Source organism: Dicentrarchus labrax, unplaced genomic scaffold (genome assembly GCF_905237075.1).
Source record: "Dicentrarchus labrax unplaced genomic scaffold, dlabrax2021, whole genome shotgun sequence".
NCBI classification, from domain to species: Eukaryota; Metazoa; Chordata; class Actinopteri; family Moronidae; genus Dicentrarchus; species Dicentrarchus labrax.
The window spans coordinates 13425533-13447512 of record NW_026136701.1 but is presented as its reverse complement, the minus strand read 5'-3'; the positions used below and the strand labels follow the sequence as shown (position 1 = coordinate 13447512).

Below are 21980 nucleotides of genomic sequence, written 5' to 3'. Positions count from 1 at the left end.
AAAGCAACTCTCTACAGTACCCCACTGTCTCCTCTTTACAATTTGCAGGCCAGCCAGGGTATGTTGGTGTGTGTGTGTGTGTGTGTGTGTGTGTGTGTGTGTGTGTGTGACTGAAGTTTAAATTGTAGCCACAGTGTAATGATATGGTGGCATGGCATTGAGGGGTACTCCAAAGGGAGGGCGGGGGTTGGTAATTAAACATATGCAGACACAGACACATACAGAGGGTGAGACGCACACACACAGTCAGACACACAGAGAGGCAAAGAAAGAGAGCAAAGCTAAACACATCCAAGTGGGGTAGTAAAAGCTAATGAAGGCTCAGCGCTAGGCTGGCACAGACAGCCATTTCATGTGGTGAAGAGGAGAGGAGGAGGAGGAGGACTGGGGCAGGCTGGGGAGCAATAAGGCAGAGCCTTACTCGAAAGCAAGTTAGGCAAACCAGAGGATAAACTATAATTGACACCATGCATAAGTGTGGTTTTTCAATATCGTTTGTCTCAGGGTCTGCCAAATCATTGTCTATGCAATGGAGAAGGCAAACAATGGCATTAACACATTTGGGGAGCACTAACAATAAAACTAACACCACACTGTAGGTAGCTTGTTACAGTGCTGTAAGTACATTAGTTAACCAACTCACATCCACCAAAGAAAATCGAGCACCCAGTAAGGATCAAAACAAGTATTTGACAGTGACGAGTTAATGTTTAGATGAATTGTGAATTGTAAACATGAAAGTTATAATAAAGCATTCAATTTTGCATAAAAGCGATCCAAATATATATCAATGTAAGTACACAACAACACTAAACTGACTGTGTCACTTTGAGGCTACAGTGGTAATATAAAAGATGACTATTTCAAATCTTTTGTTTTTAATAGTGGTGACATCTTTGATGCTAAACCAAAGTTTGCTGTGGTGTTTTTTAACTGCACTTCAGACCGCACAGTGTGGCCAGTGCTGTGGTTTCCTCATTTCTGTAATTTTTGTTTATACAATTTGACTTTCTAAGTATTTTTTTTTTGTCAGTTCAGCTTTCTTGGTCATACTACTGATCTTCTATTTGTCTCAAACCGAAGGCGGTTGCTGCTTTTCTTACAGCATATTACTTATCATGAGCCAGAGCACTATTGGCAGAAAATATGCAACTGAAACGGTTTTGTTTTACAAATCATCAGCAACATTAATCCAGAAATCTTCAATTACATATTTTTGCATTTTGCTGAACCGTACAAGTCTTCTTTTCCTAAAACAGGTGATACAATCTGCCAATGCAGTAAGATTACTTCAATCTGTTTCCAATATATGTCAGTTTGTTTTATATGAATTAGTCAGTATCCTGAAGGAAGACTAAAAATAAGGCTTTTTTTCCCTTAATATAAGAAAATAAGGATTTTAGGACAATAGACAAAAATGACTTAATAAGATAAACATGTTTGCAGTGCATCACATCACTGTGGTTTCAGAGAAGGCTGTAAAACTCTGGGTATAGGTGTAGCTTTCCTTTGAGAACTGTCGGGTCCACATCTTGTACCCTGCACTATGCAAGCAAACACATGACTTCTCTGTTGGGTCCCGTAAAAAGAAAAAAAGAAACACTGGTGGGTTTTAAGGATTAATTTCAAAAGCACACTGACACATTTCTACGCTATTCATGGTTTGTGGTTTCGATTGGTGTTCCCTTAAAGAGGTTGTATGCAGGCCTGCAGTATCTCAACCTTTATGGTTCATATAAAGAAACTTACTTATTTAGAATTTATGGGCTAATTTTACATTCGTGGATAAAGCTTTGTCTCAGACGCTTTTTATTTTCCCACTTAAGTTTCAATAGAAAAGTTTCAATTAAGTTCTAAGTTGAAAACCTCATTTTTCTTTCTTCATTTTACAGTGAAGTGTCCTTCTCTGTACTCTATAGCATGAGATGGAAAACTGATGAAGACCAACAGGGAAATTGTGAGTGACAGAGTGGCCCTGTGGACTAGTTACTAACCAAATGGAGAAAGAGGGAAACCAAGAGCTCCACTCTGTGACTTAACATGTGTGTGTGACTGTGGGTGTAAAGCAATAACACTAATGGCATTCAATACTGTAGGCCACAAGAACTTAATGTCCTACAAGTGCCCTAAAAGTGTCATACATGTCTAGTTCTTTACCAAATATGTCAGAATATATCACTTTAAATGTCAATATTGGTGTTCTTGTTATGTGTGTGGATATTGCTCAAGTGAGGAAATGTTTTTAATATATATATATCATATCTTATGGTGACTGAAGCTCTGGCATTGGATATATTCATTCAATTGTATTCATTTGTACGGAAGCAGTAAGCAAAGTGTTTTTACAGTAGCTCAAATATAGTCAAATATTGAATCTGGAGGTATAAATATGGAACTTTTATTATTGAATTTCTCCACATTGCTGCAGTAGAAATGCTTGATATTAAGTATACTTGTATTCTTATATGTGTAGATGTCAAATATACCATCCATAGCCAGGAATTGTTTGAGGTTTGAATTATAGCTTACTTTTCTTAATACCTTTATTTTGAAAACCGGAAGTGAAAAACTGTAAATTTAAGTGCGGCTGATTTGACCACGGAGATCGGAGTAACGGCTGGCTTGACCACAGTTATTATATCACAGTCATTATCTCGAGAACTCAAATTAATTATATCGTTATCTCGGGAAAACAAAGTTTTGTTATCTCAAGATCTCGAGAAAATTAACTTGTTATCACGGGAAAACGGAGGAAATAAAATGAATGAATGCATGGCCCTTTAGGTCTTCCGTACATTTGTGTTCACTATGTCCTCCAACATTTGCAACATGCTCCAACCAACAGGGGGCAGAGTTACAACAAAACAAATATGGAAGTGATTATGGTCTGTGGATTACAAAAAAATGTGATATATATTCATTAAAAGTGAGGGCCACAGAGGAGGATTGATCTTATGGCAGGTTTTAGCATGGGCTATAATTTCACCAGCCTTGATCCATTCAAGCAGAGTCAGTTTCAGGAACTAATCATTAGGTCTGAAGCCAAACAATAAGTCACCACTTTATCTGTTATCTGACTGCTCTGAGTGTGATCTCCTCTCCTCTAACCATGTGACCAGACTGTCATTCACATGTCACATATTTAATACCTACACATGTGCACAAGTGACCACACACAGGCAAGAGAATATTCACAGACACACACTAAGTCATTAAAATAAAAACACAGACATGCACACAGCTATGCAGCATCCCATAATCACCATCTCGTTTAAGCAGCAAGTTTACGATGGATTGACATCTGCCACTAGCACACAACTTGCTTCTCTCTTGAGTGAATGAGCTAACACCCGTGGTGACAAAACATGGGTTACTGAGGTTGACCCCTACTGCAGTCTGAGGAAAACTACACTGTGCTGCTTGACTAGCCAATGGTTTTTAACTTACAAACCAGCTCACTGAGACAGGGAACTGGTTTGCATTTTAAGAATGATTACTATATATTATATCACAGTGTAATGCTCTCCAAAGTGGTGTGATGAGTGGGTGGATGTGAGGTGCAGAAGTTAGTCTGTCTTACTTTTGTTTAATGAAACATTTAATCGAGTGGGCAGACTTTTGTGTTTGACAGTGTAATATTAGCCATTCTGGTGAGTGAAATGTATTGCTACCAAACCATTAACAAAAAGACTGTTTACAGCATCCACTAAAATGATACTATTAATATTGTGAATCAACTAACCATTTCAGTTGATTGATCAGTGGAGAGGTGTTCTGGTACTGTTAAGTAACCAACCTGCGGACATACAAGCCATTCCCGCAGTGTAACTTCAGCTGTGTGTACTGCTTCTGACCACTCTTTACTGCAGAAACCAAATAAATAAACAAAATTATAGTTGAAGAAACAAATAAAATTTGCCAGCTGGGCAAACTTAGGCGGATGTTGGCACGGGGCCGGGTCTGTGTGAGACAGAGCTCAGAGGTGAATAAACTGCTCACTGAACTATTTCACTGCTTGAAATGATGTATTTGAAGTGCAAGCTTAGTCTATATGGCAGTTTTTCTTAAATGATGGGCCGAGAACCAAAATGGGTCACTGGCATGTTTCAGTGGATCCCCACATGCCAAGAATACTAATATGCCTTAATGAGTGAATGTTCCAGACTCACTCTGTATTTGCTCAGTTTGGCTCCTTGGCTGGAGAAGTTTTAAATCCCTGCTGTAGCTATGTTGGACGCACACTAAGTTCAGTTATGAAACAATAAATCACACCAGACCATCAATTGGTTCACACTATAGAAAAGTGCACTTAGAAAGTTATGTTCTAATATTGGCTCTTGTTAGAACTCCTATTTCCAAGTCAGAAGTTTGCTGTATGTTGCTCTTTCACTTTGTAGCTATATTGCTCTCTGCTGGCCATTTTGTATAATGCAACGTTGACGTCCTAATATTACAGATATGTGACAAAAAACTAACCCTTTTTAAGAACCCAAATTTTGAAGCCATTTTAGAGACGTAAAATATGGATATCAAATGCTATTTTTGTCAAATAATTACCCATTACCTAAACCATTAATTGTAAGAAAGTGACAAGAGCGCAGAAGAAGTTCAATACTCTCTCTTCTTTTGGTCTTCTTTATTTCTCTCACTGCTCGTCTCCAAGTCTGTCAACGTTCCTGGGTGGTTTGTAAGTGTCAGCTCACATACTGTATGCATGTGTGTTTATTTAGTCTGTATAGGGGAACAGAGCCATGGCCTCTGCCAATTTTCTTTACACTGAGAAAATATGCTTTTGGACAGGAAAAAAAGGGGGGGAGCAGTTAAACAGACTCAAGGCCAACAGATACAAGACCCTTTCTTAATTCCTCAAATCATCCACCACAACTACCAACCCTCCATACTGAGAAAAAACCATCACCTCAAAATTGTGTTGCTGCTTTTCCATGACTTCAATCTCCACACAGCATGATGGAGATTAGAGACCTCTGCCCCCCCACAAGTGTTTTCCCATGAAATCTTTATCAGCATGAGCAAAGCACTGTTTGAGTTTGTCTGAGGGAAAGGCTTATGCAATATATTTTCACCCAGGGTATAAATCAAATGAAATGGATAATTCTAATTTATGAGTGGCTAAGTAAGATACCAAATTCTCACAAAATACCCAATAAATGCACACAAAACATAGTAAATCATTAGCCTTCATTTTAAAAGGTGTGATAAGATAAAGACCGTCAGAATACTCAGATTTATGGACTTACAAGAGAGAGACATATACCTGGAAACACTTGACTTAAAACCAATAAAGATATCAAGATTAATCATTTCAATTCAAACATCATAGAGGTTCAAAGTGGCGCAACAACTGCACACACATCTACAGATGATTTATCTCTGTGGGTCTATCATTTAAAATAGGAAGTTCTAGATTTCATTGGATATGATTTCAAAGAGAGATATAAAAGAGATGAATTAATAGCTTAGGTTAGGATAACACCTCAGAAAACCAACGATTTTATCATGTTGTTTGTAATGATTACATAATCGGGGGGGGGGACATAACACCTTCATAACAGTATTTAATAAATGATGAAGGTATACTGAGCTCAAGCACCTACATGGCATCATTTTATGTCATCACAATTAAGATACAGAAAAACACACAGACAAGACCAAGTAGACACACAGACGAAAAACTATTTCATAAAATGCAGCACACAGGAGTTTAACATCTTGTTTAGCCTACTCCATCCACTCAAGGCCACTGAGGAAGTGTTTAGCCAAGGACTAAAGCTGTGAGAATGGATGGACTGACTGACTGGAAGGGAGGAATGGGGGGGAGGAGCACTCGGAGTGGAGAGCATTGAAGGGGAGAGGAGGGTTTGAGGAAGAGAGGAGAGGAGGGTGTAGGAGTTTGGGGGATGTGAGGATAAGAAAGAGGAGGGGAATACCACCCACTAAGCCAGTTGTGGAGAGGTTCTGGGGGTTGGGCTGCTCACAGGAAACAGTTGTGGCTCCATCCCAGGCCTCACACCGAGCAGCCCTGGGCCACCCAGTCATCGACAGACAGACCTACCAAATGGCCTGGCCGGGCCAAACCGACAGGGATTTGTTTATTTTTCATCCTTTGGTGGTGGGGGGAAAATTGTTCAGAACAAGCTGTTTATTAGACCTTTGATTTGTCATGTGTCAGCGTTTGCTTGCGGGGAATGTGTATACATAAGTCCAGCTTGTGTATAGTTAGGAGGTTTGGAGGCTGAGAGGGTGTGGGCACGGACGAGTGGGGAGGTTGGGGGGCAAAAAGAAAAGAGGAAAAATGGGAAGCCTCCCACGCTGAAGGCAAGGCTGAACTGCATTATGGGTCATTCTCCAGCTGTCCCTGATTGTTGATGTCATGGGGGACTGAACTGTTGTGCCTGGTTTGCAATGGGTGTGGGGAGAGAGGGAGCATGTGGACAAACACAGGATTCCTGTAGTTGCATGGATGAAATGCAGAAGGCTAAATGGATCAGAATTTTATTGTGGAAGAGATCAAGCCATGGATTCACAGCCATTTTTTATTTATTGCAATAAAGTAGTCCAACCTACAATCAGAGGATATTAAAAAAGAGATACCTTGGTATACACGATCTTGCAAAATCTCTGACAGCTGACACATTTCTATTGTCTCACATAACTCAACCCTAATTGTTATTCAACACTGGTTTTTATACAGAATACTTTTTGTGTTATGCAAATGCCAACTGCAAAACATTTATAAACAGCACAATTAACTGAGACCAGAGTGCAGTACAGTACACAGTAGGAGACGTGATAAAGATGTAATAAATGAGAAAAATGCATTGTGCTGTAAGACACAAATTGACTTTCAGTATTTTATCAGATAAAGTTTCAGGAAACCGGTCTTTATCTGTTTGACTGAGAACAGACTGCGGTGCAACTTAAGGGCTTTCCAATTGCTTTGTCAACTTGCACTTCTGTATTGCATGGACTGACAACAGCAGTATATAGTTCAAATCTACAACCAGTTAGTCAGATTAATTTGTTAACCCAGAAGGAAGAATTTAGATAAAATGTATTCTAAATTATGTTAAACATCATCAGCTAGCAATTGAGAAAAGGAATAAAGAGGGAGACCACTAGGAAAATTAACATTATACTTATCAATTATTTTGTAACGTTGTGCATGCATTTTTATAAACGTAACATTCACCTGATCTGAAAATTGTAAGTCAGATTGAAATTTAGGGGCATTCAGTAAACAGGTATTATTTTGAGAAAACTATTTCCTATAAAACTTAAGCTCTATATACATGTAAGCATCTTGTTTTAAATTGTCTTTGGCATCACATTACTGTCACTCTTTCATCTTAAGTATGATAATATTATAGTTGTTATTCAAAGATATCAGCTGTAAGAAATATATTACATGTTGTGGAAAATCTGACCACTCCATTTGGCTAGTAGCCCATACATTCTTAACAGTGCATTAAATATTATGAGCTCATCATATATTTTTTGCAAATATAACTTCTTTATGCAAATTACATAAAATAAGTTGTAATAAAGTAAAAAGTATGCTTCTCTCTGAAGTGTACCCCTGTGGTACAAAAGGTATATTGTCTTCTGATGGGCCTATTACATCAGCATATACTACTATTATACCACAAATACCACTTTGCTGCTGTAACACTGGAATATTCCCATTGTGGGACAAATAAAGGAATATCTTATCTTATCTCATAACTGGCCTATACTGTTGATTTTCATTACAGAGGAAGTTCCTAACTGAACCAGGTAGCGGCAGTATAACGCCGATTCTAATAAAGCCAAAGAAGAAGAAGGACGCAAACGATGCCATGACGAGGACCAATCAGATGCTTAAATATCCGGAAATAACGCAAGTTTAAATCTTGGGCGGCGTTGAATTTGGCAGAGAGGTAGGTGAGTGGGATTTTGTCGTTAGTCGGGTGAGAAAAGATAAACAAACAAATAAAATAAGAATAGTACGACTGCAGTTCGATTATATATTTGTTCATGTATCGAGGAGAGGAGGATACAGTTTATAGATACAGCTAATAGATAGCGTGAGTTAGCACGTTGCTCAAACGCTAACGTTACCTGGATTTTACAGCACAGAAGGAGATAAAATGGAGAACGGCCTGTCCAGACTTCTCGTTGGACTGTCTGTAAAAATCAGTCGAAGTGATGGTGAGCTGAGAGGTTTTTTTATTATTATTATTGCAACTTTCCCAGAGAATAATGTGTCCTTAACAAAGCTTGACCTCGACTTTGTTTACGTGTAAACCAGGTCGAGTGCATCTGGCGACGGTAAAATCCGTTGATGCCGTCAAGTCCACGGTTATGGTAGAGTGGGCTGAGAGGAACAACTGTCGAGGAAAGGAGGTCAGTAAGCCCATAAACACACACAGCATATTTAATATAATAATATGAACCAAACGTCCATTATGAATGTATTTTGAAATGTCCCATATACTTGATGTATTCTCCTCAAAGTTAACGTTATGCATTCCTCCTTGTGTGTGTGTGTCTGTGTGTGTGTGTGTGTGTGTGTGTGTGTGTGTGTGTGTGTGTGTGTGTGTTTATTCAGGTTGAGGTGAGCGAGTTATGCACACTCAATCCTGAGCTTTTGGACCATATCAACGCTGTCCCCATCAAAGCTGCTGATCCACCCCTTCCTGCTCCAGACAAGGTAATCCACATGACAAAGAACTAGAGCAGCTAGTTGTCAGTGTCAAAAAGGTTGGGCCACATTTCTAAAAATCTAAATTTTTACACTTCATAATCAAATAATCCTATCCTCTGAGCGGCTTCCCCTACAATATCAAATGTGCTTATTTTGCCAGTTGATTGTTTACAGTGGATTACTTAAAAAAAAATAAAAAATTTTACTCATCTTTAGGATTGAGAAACATGGTGGATGCAATGGTTTTACCTAAAGCATCTAAATTACTGGTCGACTGATATGGGTTTTTCAATGGGCGATGTTGATATTTAGAGAGCAGGCCAACTGATGGCCGATATCAAAACAGTCATTTATAATTCCAATCTAATATATTTGCTTATCTTAACCAGTAGCATATTATTTTTTAATGAATGAAACAGAAAAATGCTTTGATTTATGCAGTCGATTTCAGAACGTTACTGGTATTTAAGGAATAGCGGGGCACAGTATGTCAGAAGGGACTGCATTATTCTATACATAATAACATAATATGTATTTAACATCAGTCATTAAAGGTTTTAGATTCAATTTGCTGTTATTTAGTAAGGGAGAAAAGTGTTAACATGTAGAAAAGATGTTTTCACCACTTTCTCAAAACTCACAAAGGGGAGCGCTAACATAGTCCCAGCCACACTGACAAGGCTGCCTGCAGATGTGTCTGCAGACTTTTTCTTCCATAATATGAATGACTGTTGTAGTTAGCGATTTCTCCCTCTCTGTTTGTCTCTTCCGTAGAAGTATGAGGGTCGACTGCGCTCCTCCAGGATTCCTGCCCCTTCCTCCTGTATGTAAATATGCTGTACTATTTGTTCATTTTAGATGTCTTGTAGTTTGTCTCCTAACAACTTGTTTCCTTCCAAAAGCCTCTGCTCCAGCAGTCACCAATGCTGAAGAGTCAGGTCGGCAAGGCATGCATGTTCTTCTCTCAAAAGCAAATTAATCATATTTTACAATCACTCCTTTATTGGGGTTGAGGTGTAAGTTAATAAAATCAAATCCTTGGAGGGCTGAACTCACTGGCCACTGATTATACACTAGTAATGATCTGCTTTAGTTTGTAATTAGTGGCACAGGGATGCAATTGGACAACTTTGGGTGATTCTGGGCATGCAGCACTATATATATATATATATTTGTGTCCATTAATCTGCTCTAAAATGAATTAAGTGCACCGTATCCTCACTGATGAGGAAGGTACAGCATTTGTACCAGCATATTTGTTCAGTTAGGATATAATGGACTGTGATGATCCCATATGCTGCTTTAGTTTTCAGAACTGACAAAGTAACATCATTCATCTTCAGTCATTCATATTTTCATATGCAAATATAATCAAATATTTAATTGCTTGCTGCACTGTAGCTTACACTTTTCTCCGCCTGTGTTAAGGGTTTTCTCGTGGCTCACTTCTGTTATTCTGGGTCTCTTAATGATCTTGTTTCATCTCAGATTGGCACCTTGTTGCTGTGATCATGTTTGATTTGGCAGGCTACAGCCATTAACAGTTTATCTTAATATTGTCCCAAAGTTTCCTTTACATTTAACCCCAGAAAAACAATGGTAGCAACACTTAACAATACTAACTTGAGGACTCTGACTCTTGTTGTGTAGCTGTTTGACTTGGAGTTGTCTGTCTTTCAGTTGCCAGTCGCTCTCAGGTCAGGCAGACGTGCATGTTCCAGGCCACGGCTCCGGCCCCTGTTCCAGCACCAGTCCCAACTTCTGAGTCTTCTCAGGCAAACCTGGCAACGGTCCACTCTTCATCAGTCCTCACAAGCTCTGGTTGGTAGTGATCTTCTGAAAGTATTTTTGAAAAAGACCAAAAAATAAAGAGACAAACTGATGCAAGCTATATATTTGTTTAATTTAGCATTTTGGTCGTGTTGTTCTTGGTGACAGATAATTGCTAGTCTTGCCCATGCAGTATAATTTGCACATCCACATTGTGCAGTCACAAAACAAAATAGAATCAGATATCGTGCATGTTGTTGCATGCATTAAATAGATTTTCAGGTATTTTCCGAGTACTACAATGTGCTTTTTTTTGTTCAGTAATTTTGAATTACTTTATAAGGAGTACGGTCTAAACCTCTATTCAGAAAGTGTCCTTAGATAACTTTTGTTATAACTGGCACTATACAAATTAATTGAAATGTTGTTCCTCTTTATAAACTCAAGCACATTCTCCTGCCTTTTCTAGCAGTTCCTAATCAGCAGCGCAGAAAGAATGAGGCCAAATCAGCACTGTCGCTTGTCCGTGAGGCAGTAAAGGAAAATGATGAACCCGAGAGAATGCCTCCACCACCTGCAGTCAAAGGTCAGTAACCGCCTGGACACACTGCTGGCGTCTGCAGCCTGTGTGCAGTCCTAGTACTCATTTTGGTGCTGGTGTTAACTGGTTAGAGCAGCCACGCAACTGTGTCTTGCACGACTGCAGTAGAGATCTCGCCTATTTGTTTAGGAACCGCACGCTGTTTGTTCGTAGTCCTATCAACATTATACCATATACAATGTCTATATCTGTAGAATATGTGACAGACATGGGAAGAAATTTGTTTTACTCAACACCTCCTATATCTGTTTCAGATTTAAACTCTCTATCTTTACTGTACACAGAATCCATTAATTGGTTAACAAGGTTTTTATTGTATCGTATTTATCAAAAGCAAACTCAGTGTAGAAAGACAGGACTGGCCGTAGCAGAAACTGACTGTGTGAACACCACAGGCGTGTAAGCTACAGCAGTTCAGCGAGGTAGCTGTAACGTACTGCTGACACAAGCAATCTGTCCAAGCCATGACACATTTTACACCAACATGATATCATGTGGATCCACTATCCTACTATATATCTATAGACATACTTGTACACAGAAATTTGAAGATTTGGTGATTATGCACTTACAGATCATTTTAACTTCATGCTCTGATAAGTAGGAAGAGCATTAATTAGTTGGATAGTGAGAAGTTGACAATGAGGTGTGAGGTCATGAGGTGTTATTGGATGTTTTGATCTGACAAAAACATATATTATCTCTAGGGAGAAGAAAATCTGTGGCACCCCCAGAGCTAAACAAAGGCAACAAAAGGCTGTCTTGTGTGATAAAGCCTCCTGACGTGCACACCAAGAGGGGAAAGGTGAGATTTTTTTTTTCTTTCCTCATTCTGCTATACAAGATATTTTGTATTAATTGGGTAAGTGTGACCTGTTTGGAACTTTTAGACACAGTTCTTTCTCACATTTTATGTACATTCCTTCTGTTTTCCTTTTAGTTTGGAGAGGCTTCTCGACCAAACCAGAAGTTCTATGACATGATCCAAGACTTCAGAGAGACCTTGGAAGTAACCCCCTTATCAACGACTGACCATGTGAGTTTGGACTCTAGAATCATGGGCCTTGGATGAAGCTATATGCTGGTGTGCCGTTATAGCCCATGCTTACAGCACTTCTTGTGTTTTTATAGATCGAATCTCAAAGGATTTGTGTGTGTGTCCGCAAGAGGCCCCTTAACAAGCAAGGTATATTGAGAGTGAGGTCCAACATCCTGTATACAGTATCATCTGATTATAAGAGTCATTAATGACATGCAAACAAAAATGACTTATTTTGACACTCTTGTGTTTTCCAGAGATTAATAAAAAGGAGATAGATGTGGTATCTGTGCCTGGAAAAGGTACTCTATTGGTTCATGAGCCAAAACAGAAGGTGGACCTTACCAAGTACTTGGACAACCAAATCTTCCACTTTGACTACTCATTTGATGAGACCGCCACCAACGACTTGGTCTACAAGTAATGACCTCATTTGTCCTTTTATTTAGCAACAAGATGGATCTGGTTGCAGGCTTCTAGATAAGATATGGTGTTTACAAGCTCTTCGTGGTTAATTTTCTCGGGGGGGGGTGTATGGTTTAAAGCATCTGTCTAGTGTTTTGTTTCTCATTACCCACATCCTGTAAATATCTTGGTGTGTAGGAAAGTGTAGATAGCATCATTTAAAATGGTTATATCTTTTCAGTAATTTCACTTGAGATGAAACTAAAGGTGTAGTTTTTATACATGCTATTATCTTTTTCTTGGTTCAAGAGTTCAATTTATGACTGATTTATATTTTTTATTTAGGTTCACAGCCAAACCTTTGGTGCAGTCCATTTTCGAAGGTGCTATGGCAACATGTTTTGCTTATGGGCAGACAGGAAGTGGGAAGACTCATGTAAGTCTACTTGCTATATAGGGTTGTCTGGTCTGGAGTAGACAGTATTTTCCATAGGTAGAAAATAATTTTTGCGTATCGGGCACATTTTCTCTCTAGACAATGGGAGGTGATTTCACAGGGAGGCAGCAGAACAGTGCCAAAGGAATCTACGCCTTGGCAGGTAGGACTGAAACCATCCTCATTTTTTTTTTTTTTTTTTTTTTTTTTTTTGCATAATTTGGATGTATCCAATTAACTCAGGAGTCCATGGCTTTATTCCTTAAATTACAGAACATTCAGGATTTTACTAAATTAGCCTCTTATGTGAAATCTCTTAATCTTTTTTTTTATCTTTCCCCTTCTAGCCCATGATGTTTTCACCTATCTCAACCACAGGAGGTATGCTAACCTGGATCTCTCTGCCTACGTCAGTTTCTTTGAGATTTACAATGGAAAAGTAAGAAGAAGAAAAAAGCTCTCCTACCTCCATGAACACATTAAGAATATTTGCTTGAAATATCAGCTAATTTATGTTATCCTTAAAGTCCAATATACTTTCTGATCTAGGTATTTGACCTGCTGAACAAGAAGGCCAAGCTCCGGGTTCTGGAGGATGACCGACAGCAGGTTCAGGTTGTGGGCTTGGAGGAGGTCTATGTTTCCTCAGCAGAAGAAGTAATCAAGATGATACAGATGGGCAGTGCATGCAGGTACTTGTGTGTTCAGAACATGCTTTTTTGGAGTTCACTAGTTATTTTAACATAGCTACCCACTTTTCTGACAGGTCGTTCTTTAGCTCAAAAACTATACAACATTAACATGGCTGCTTCCTTTCCTTTTTGTCTCTCCAGAACATCAGGCCAGACCTCAGCCAACGCCAACTCCTCCCGCTCTCATGCCATCCTCCAGATTGTCCTTCGACGCAATGATAGAGCCACCACGCTGCTTGGCAAATTTTCATTGGTGGACTTAGCCGGCAATGAGCGCGGCACAGATGTCAGCAGCAACGACCGCAGCACTTTGGTTGAGACTGCCGAGATCAACCGCAGCCTGCTGGCTCTCAAGGTAGACTGTGGCTGCTATGAAAGTGTGCACACACACCAGATGAGTAGCCATGGGCAGCAGAGAGTTGTTTGTTTTGGCACCTTGATTAGGGTACAGATAAAGTCTCCACGGCTCTCTCAAATTGAAAACTCCCAGAATATTCAACTCTTCTGACTTTCTCAGATCTGTCCATATTAAATATGCAAGCACAACACCTAAATGGATGTTGAAAATCACCTCTAACATGCTATGTGTCCACTCTTGTGTCCTGTAGGAATGCATTCGTTCACTTGGAATGAACAGTGATCACATTCCTTTCCGGATGAGCACTTTGACCAAGGTCCTCAGGGATTCCTTCATTGGAGAAAAGTCCAGGACCTGCATGGTATATTAAAACTAGGATACTCTCTGTTTGGCATACAGTCTATTATGGTCTGATCATCATTTCATTCCACCCGAATGAGTGTACGTAAACATATTTTTCCCTTCTCTTACACCATAGATTGCTATGGTGTCTCCAGGCATGGCTTCATGTGAATATACAATGAACACACTACGTTATGCTGACAGGTACATATGTTGCTTATGAAGCTCAGCTTGATTCAAAAATTTTTTTGTAATGGAAATACTGACGTTTTATTCTGAAAATAATATCATGCCTGGGAAGGTAAAACCTTTTTTGTTCTTCGGTAGAGTGAAAGAACTGAATGGCAATTCCACAGCCAGTGGAGCAGCTAAGGCACAAGAGCCTATAAACAGCTCCACAGAGGAGGTAGGACTGTACAAGAGTCCAAAATCATAATTAATGTTAATTATAACTGTTGTATAATGTGCAAAAATGTTGATGGATGTGTGTGTTTGTAGGAAACTGTGGTGGATACCAGTGTGTATGATGCCATGTCTCAAGTGGCAGAGCTGGAGGAGAAAGTTTATGTAGAGCTCAAGGTAAACTCTGTTCACCTTTTATAGCATGCAAGTTCTAATGCCATTTTTTTTTTTTTTTTTTTTTGAATTGGCTTTATAAGTTCTCTTTTTTTTTTTCTTTTTGAATCACTTTTGTTTCTCAGAGGGTGGATGAATTCGTCAAGGCGATGGAGCAAACTTCATACAACATCAAGGCAGAACTTCCCGACCTGTTGAATCATTCCCGGAAGATATTGGGTTTGTACAAACCACAGATCTATTATGATTCTGTCCATTAGTCTAGCAATGTACTCAAATCAAATGGACTGCGGTTAAATATGACACAGCAAATTGCCTGCATGACATCATCAAATAGTTGTTGTTTGTTGTGTTGTTCATAAAGGACCTCAATCTGGGTGGATACATGCTTTACCTTTTTATTTATTCAGTTATCTGTCATCCACAGACACATTACTGGCTTTGCAGTCTGCTGTCGACCAGGAGAGCCTGGTGATGATGAAACACTGAGACGAACCCACCCACCCACAAAGCTTTGTTTATTGAAGACATCTGTTTTTAAGCAGTTTGGTCCCTTTTGATTTTATTGTATTAATGACTTAAATAAATAAAATGTACTTAGACACTATCTCATTGAAGGTTTTGCAGGTCTTGTAAGAAACTGCTTTGGGGACTACTGGTGTATATTGTTGGATGCAGCACTTTTCTCTGTGAATGTTTTAACCATGAGTAAAGTTTAATGTTTTGTGGAAGAGAAAATAAATCAAATTAAATCTTTTTTTTTTTTATTATAAAAACATGGCTCATTTCAGTGACTTATTTTTGTCAGATATGTGTCAAGACAGATCAGAGAGTGTTCATCACCCATAAACCCCAGTGAAAGTGGCATTTGCACAATAAAGATGAAAGTGCAGTACTCAAATAAATCCATAATTGAACACTGTTTACTTTGAGTATATCAATAAGTGGAAATCAAATGTGGTATGCATTTCAGGAACAAAATATATTGTGGGCATCTCATTAAGTTTGCAGTTTATGGATTGGCACCTACTCTACAACTAAGAACATAATGTAAGATGAAGACATAGCTGTCAACAAATATTCAGCTCATTTTTTTTATTCGTCATTTGTATATTTCATAGGGATTAAGGTTTGAGAATAATACACTCAGGAAAATATGTTTATGCTCAGATCCTAAAGGTGTTTATGAGTTCAATTACTATACTACTTGAATATTCAATTTTGGTTTTGGGGGTGATTATGAATGTGTTTCTCTGGCTCGAGTGTTTGAGAGGAAATAACTCAGAAATACTTTATTGATCCCCGGGGCGGAAATTTGTTCAATCAATTCTCTTCATTGTTTATATTTTCACTTCAGTGTACACTTCCCATACAACATTTTACACAAAATATATATGAATAACATTGTTCAATCTCGTTATCATGGCCCCTGTTAGTGGGTGTGATTTTGTCCACGTTGTGTTAGAAGCAGGGAATAATTTGAGTGCATTAGGATTTGAGCGACTCTGACAAGGGGCCAGTTTAACGACTGGGTCAGAACATCTCCTAAACTGCAGCTCTTGTACCTGGTCTGCCGTGGCCCCTGCGATCTGATCCAACAGACAGCTACTGTGGCTCAGATTACTGAAGAAGTTAATGCTGGTTCTGATAGAAAGGTGTCAGAACACACAGTGTATCAGTCTGTTGCGCAGCCGCAGACCAGCCAGGGTGCCCAGGTGGTCATAATTTTATGGTTGATCGGTGTAACGTTATATACTGCCAGTGACTGTAGGTCAGTTGAACAGCCACACCAGTAGGTGGCGCTAAAGGTGGTTGTGTTTAAAATCTAAGATTATAGCAGGAGGAAGAGGAGGGACCAACCAACCAGTAACGAAATATACAGATTAACCCACCTCTTAATCTGACTGAGTGAGGAAACGAAGCCCGGAACGGATCGCGATGAAGTGGTTGCGTTTTTCGCTCCTCGTTTTGGGGCTTTTCTCGCTGTGCTGCGCCACGGCTGGAGACAGCAGTGGTGTGAAGAAGATGAAGATGCAGTTTGCTACGGGACCTCTACTCAAGTTTCAGATTTGGTAAATCAAAGAGCGAAAATCTGGCGAGTCATTGCGAGCTAACTGTTAGCTAAACTCGCCGGCTAACAACAACATGACGTTAGGCCGAAAAACCGAGAGGTGCTAGCCGACGCTAACATTAGGGGAGTTAACATAATGTGGAGGAGAGCTCACGTTATGTTAGTTATTTATTTGCTAAATTAGTCAACCAAGGTTCATACACACTTGGAGAAAACATGTTCTTTAGAAGTTCCTGTTTTTTTTGCTCGTTTTCATGAACATTTGGTCGGCCCCGCTTCCGCTGTCAAACACACGAGTCAACGTTAAATCCCGTTACAGTCGTCTCTTTATGTGTGTGTGTGTCTTTATACTGACTGCTGTTGCTCTCATACATTGTCCTCATGTGGTTCTGTTATAGTTAACTATTAAGAGCACTTTACATTGCTTTGTTGTTGAATAATTTGTAATAACATAAATGCACCTGCCATGCCTCGTGTCCACTGTGTTCATTGTAACGTTATTTTATGGACAATGGGATTATTATCCATGTAAAGTGCTTCATCTGTCTAGGATTATTTAATGCAATTTAAACTATTTGCTATTGGTTCTCTTGATCGTGTTGGAAAGTTAACAGTACCATTTAACTAACTAGCTAACTAATCAAAAGGTAGAACGCAATAGTGCCGAACCCAAATATAAATCATTAAGGCTAAAAATAACACGCGTTGGTCGTTAACGTCAAGGGGGTTATGCTAAATAACAACGTCGCATAGTTTTAAGGTGTTTATGTGCAATGAAGAACAACTAAAATACCACGATTTGCATTGCAAATGGTTGCCTTTCTCTAAAGCAAACACATGCCACAAACGGACATGTAGCACTGCAGTGCAAAGCATTGAATTTAAAGTGTGCTAACATGCTGCTGACTGGAATTTCACACTGCTACTAAAACTTTACACTGAGAAGAAAAATGATCCACAGATATTGGTGGAATTCACATGAGCCAGACTGTCAGGGCTGAATTCACAATCTACCCTTGAGATCACTGCGGTGTTGTGGCTGCCTTTTGTCCCCGTTGTGCATACGCCTTTCTAACAGTGTGTTTGTCTTCACACAGCATTTCCTGAGGGTACAAGCGGGTGTTTGAGGAGTACACGCAGGCCTTGTACCAGCGGTACCCGGACATCCGCATTGAAGGGGAGAACTTTCAACCCATACCCCTTTATCGGTAAGAAAGGGATTGTCTGCCTTGTTACAAGTGGATTATTTCCAGCTTTAATAAAGCAGCCTGGGATTAGCTGTGATTTGACTGAGGAAATGGAGTTCTCATGCAGTCAGCCTTATCTGGCCGTGGATTTGTCTTTGCTAGTTTCATAGGCATAGACATAACTACTAGGCCCTGAAAAATAAAAATAAAATGTAGGTCAAAGGTCCATCACATTATTTAGTGTGTATTATTAAAATGATCACATACTATACTGTGTTATTTCAGCTACCACTATAACATTTTCAGATTTTGATCAGAGTTAATTTGGTGGTGTGACTGACACACACAGTCAGTCTAATAGAACAGTCTTGTAATAAATCCTCCATTCATTAAGAGTATAATGTTCAGTTTTTTTTGTATTAGAGGGGTGTGACAATTGTACACACCTCTGTGTAATACAGTGCAATTCAACAGCACCACAAACTACACCATCCAAAATGACCACACTGTTGAATTAACATTTCTGTAAACTTGCATCTGAGTGTATATTACCAACCTAAGAGAATTTGTGGGCCACATGAAAGTGTTAATGCTTTGAGTTGTGGTCCCTACTACTGTGTCACTTTACAATTCTGTGTCATTTTATAGACAAATGATTAACTGAGAAAATAATGAGCAGATTAACTGATGATGAAAGTCATTAACAGTTTTAACCCTAGGACTAATATTCAGTATTTTTCCTCAATGTATCCTTCCCCTCACTTTAGAATTGTCGTGGGACTATTTCTGTTTTGTGCACTGTTACAGATGCAGACTAGAATTTAGTAAAGTCAGTGGGCTTGTGAAACATCCCATGCCTATATTTGGATCAGAGGCTCACTGTGAGCCTGGTTTTGTGCAGCATAGTCCCAGGTGTTATCATTAGGTGTGTGTTACTGAAACCCTCAGGTCCTCATCAGTTGAACTCTTAATAGATACACTAGAGATTTGCTCCCATGAAAGGAGACTGTGTTACACCCTGGATTTCAAATTCTCCAGCCAGTGTTTCTGTATATCTCTGGCTCAGTCACTTTAAGAATAAGCCTGTGTTGACTCATAGGTTGTAGCTCAACCAGTTAGAGGTGTTTAAGTTTAAAGATGGTAAAACCGAGGAACGGCACGCGGCATCTCGCATAAATCCAGATAATTGTAATGTATCTTGGAAGACTTTGGACTGATTTGATATCTACTACTAACCTTGTCTGCTTTATTGCCATGTCTAGAAATTGCATTAAAAGCCAGTTTCTTGTTTTATTTCCTCAGACATGTCGCTTCCTTCCTGTCTATGTTCAAACTGCTGGTGATTGGGGTGATTATTATTGGCAAGGACCCATTCGCCCTCTTTGGTATGCAAGCCCCAGGCATCTGGGAGTGGGGCCAGGGAAATAAGGTAAGGTTTACTGGAACTATAGGACTCATTAAAGCTGTGATCCCGTGGGAGATTTTCTAACCGTGTATAAGTGGGTGGAGTCTAGGTGCAGCTGAGGATTTGTTTTGTTTTGCAAGTTATCGCCACCCATATATAACACAGAAACATGGATTCATAGAAAAGCAAAAAAGTTGGCTTTTTTCCCCGCTGTGTTTCTTATACATGTGTGCACATACACACTGCTAAGTACAACTCAAACACGAGGGATTTCAGTAATGCCGGTAATTTGGGTCATGTTGTCAAGTATTGTTTTTATTGTTATCCGTTATCCTCAGAGTGTCAGACATACCTAAAACTCAGAGGGAGAATGGCTAACATCACATATTTACAAATAAAACAGTCTTGCACTATTGGCTGTCCTTGTGTTGTAACAGAAACCTGAGGCAGTTTGGTTTTGGTGGCCAAACAGATAACTAACAGAAAACCTTGTAATGACATACAGAATAAAGATTTAATAAGCTTTTAGCTAAGATTTCTTCCGCAAATAAATGTGCTTTTTTTTTGTCGAAACCAAACTGAGTCTGAGTGTGCATTAAAAGATGCAGTAGATATACAGAAATATTTTGGCAAAATCTGATTACATTTTTTGTATCACATATCTTTATTGAATTAAACTCTCATATCTTGACAGTTATCAATAAACCAAATGACTTGAAAAGAAATCCGACCTTATTGAATGTTCTAGGCCCTGTAATTTGCCGCTGTGTAATATGACTTCGCTCTAATCTCATCAACCAATAAGAAGGGCTCTGTGGCAGAAGGTGTCACACATGCACAAATCAGTCCATTTCTGACTACCCCGCAAACTGCAGACAGAAAGCAACAAGAAACAAATGGGAGAGTAGGACCTATGAACCTGTTTTATAAGTGATTTATAAGTGTTTGGTAACTGAAGTATTGCTGCAACAATGTCCGTCCAATGTCCAAAACAAGCAGTGGTCGAACAATATGTGTTGTTTTAGGCTGATCAGTTGGGGCCCCAATAACCAGTAAACTGTGCAAACAAACTGCAGTTTTACACAACAACATCTTGATTGATTCTTAAATCAAACATGGAGAAAATGGGGAAAACACTTTTTGTACTGAACCTTTTTAACTAAAATTTCTCACGTTTCTTTCAGATATATGCCTGCATGATGGTATTCTTCCTCAGCAATATGATTGAAAACCAGTTAATGTCTACAGGAGCTTTTGAAATCACATTAAATGGTGAGTCTGTGATTCGCAACATGGGCTTATTGACTGAACCAAATTGTTTTGGTTTAAGATTGATTTCAGTTGGCTGCCATGTTGCAAACACTGGTCATGAGGTAAATGTTGTGGCTTAAAATTATTATTTTTTTCTGCATTTATAACACTTTCAACAACCTGTAGTGCTGTTTCATACAATTACTTCCCCTATGGCTAATAGTAATAAAGTTGTGTGGCGATGAAACAAAATGCAGTAGATTACAGTGAGTATCGTCTTTCCATAGATGTGCCAGTGTGGTCAAAACTGGAGTCGGGTCACCTGCCCTCCATGCAGCAGCTTGTGCAAATCCTGGACAACGAGATGAAGATGAACGTTCACATGAACACAAAACCTCACCACTCCTAACCCTACTCTTCACATCCTGGCTGGAGCTAAAAGCCCCTCCATGTAAGTTCAGTACTGTTCATAGTTTGTTACTGTTTTTTTAAATTAATGGTCTTTTGCTGATCTTATAGTCTGTCTTTTTTCCCCTTACATGTGAGACACACTGTATTAGACAGTGAAATGTTCATGCTGTCTAATTTGATCTGCCCTCCCTCTCTTCCTGTCTAGGTTTGAGGTGGGTTTCTCACTGGGCTGTGAAGTGATGTTTATGAAGGTCTGCGCTGAAGGCAGGAAGACTGCTAGCACAGACTGGATGCCCCCATCACTCTTCACCATGCTCCTTAGAGACATCCCGCCCCCGACGCCAGAGTGGGATCCATGGTAACAGTGCCGGCCATTCTGTCATTCTCTTGTACTATTCATACAACTGCAGATTTCATCCAGGTGACATCAGTGGTCCATAAGGAGAGATTTAACATTGATTACTTATAGTCTTTAACTTGTTGCATACAATTGATCTATGTGAGTAAATAAATCGTGTCATTTGTACCACTGAGCCATATGTAGAATTTTAAGTTTATTGTTCTAAAAGTAGTTTAGCCATGTAGAAAATGCAACACTTAAAATCTGTTATCACTGTTGTGAAAATAACATTTGGGAATTGCGTCTTGGTATGATTTCTGAATAATTTTTATATTTACATAACTTGGAAGAAGCTAAAAGATTAATAAAACCTATTGTAACTAACTGTGATG

General features: G+C 39.2%; 2 protein-coding genes across 6 annotated transcripts; both read left to right on the top strand.

Annotated features, from left to right (window-relative positions):
* Nucleotides 1-7879: 7879 nt before the first annotated feature.
* On the top strand, nt 7880-15840 carry kif2c (kinesin family member 2C). Of its 5 annotated transcripts, none has more exons than XM_051407224.1 (23): nt 7880-7941; nt 8132-8208; nt 8309-8403; nt 8609-8710; nt 9479-9527; nt 9607-9651; nt 10385-10525; nt 10944-11060; nt 11783-11880; nt 12016-12111; nt 12207-12261; nt 12372-12534; nt 12865-12955; nt 13055-13118; nt 13303-13394; nt 13505-13647; nt 13789-14002; nt 14256-14366; nt 14484-14551; nt 14675-14753; nt 14846-14926; nt 15049-15142; nt 15351-15840. In XM_051407224.1, exons 2-23 carry the CDS (start codon nt 8148-8150, stop codon nt 15410-15412), a joined length of 2121 nt encoding a protein of 706 aa, XP_051263184.1. In that variant the 5' UTR covers nt 7880-7941; nt 8132-8147; the 3' UTR covers nt 15413-15840. The 5 variants fall into 5 exon arrangements, with proteins under 5 accessions (XP_051263184.1, XP_051263181.1, XP_051263204.1 ...); XM_051407221.1 differs by having other exon boundaries at nt 7886-7937; XM_051407244.1 differs by lacking the exon at nt 7880-7941 and having other exon boundaries at nt 7948-8208; nt 9607-9642.
* A 969-nt stretch (nt 15841-16809) lies between these two features.
* Nucleotides 16810-21972, top strand: selenot1a (selenoprotein T, 1a). Its single transcript, XM_051402838.1, has 6 exons — nt 16810-16995; nt 18092-18202; nt 19484-19610; nt 20771-20858; nt 21125-21288; nt 21454-21972. Exons 1-5 carry the CDS (start codon nt 16862-16864, stop codon nt 21244-21246), a joined length of 582 nt encoding a protein of 193 aa, XP_051258798.1. The 5' UTR covers nt 16810-16861; the 3' UTR covers nt 21247-21288; nt 21454-21972.
* Nucleotides 21973-21980: the final 8 nt, after the last annotated feature.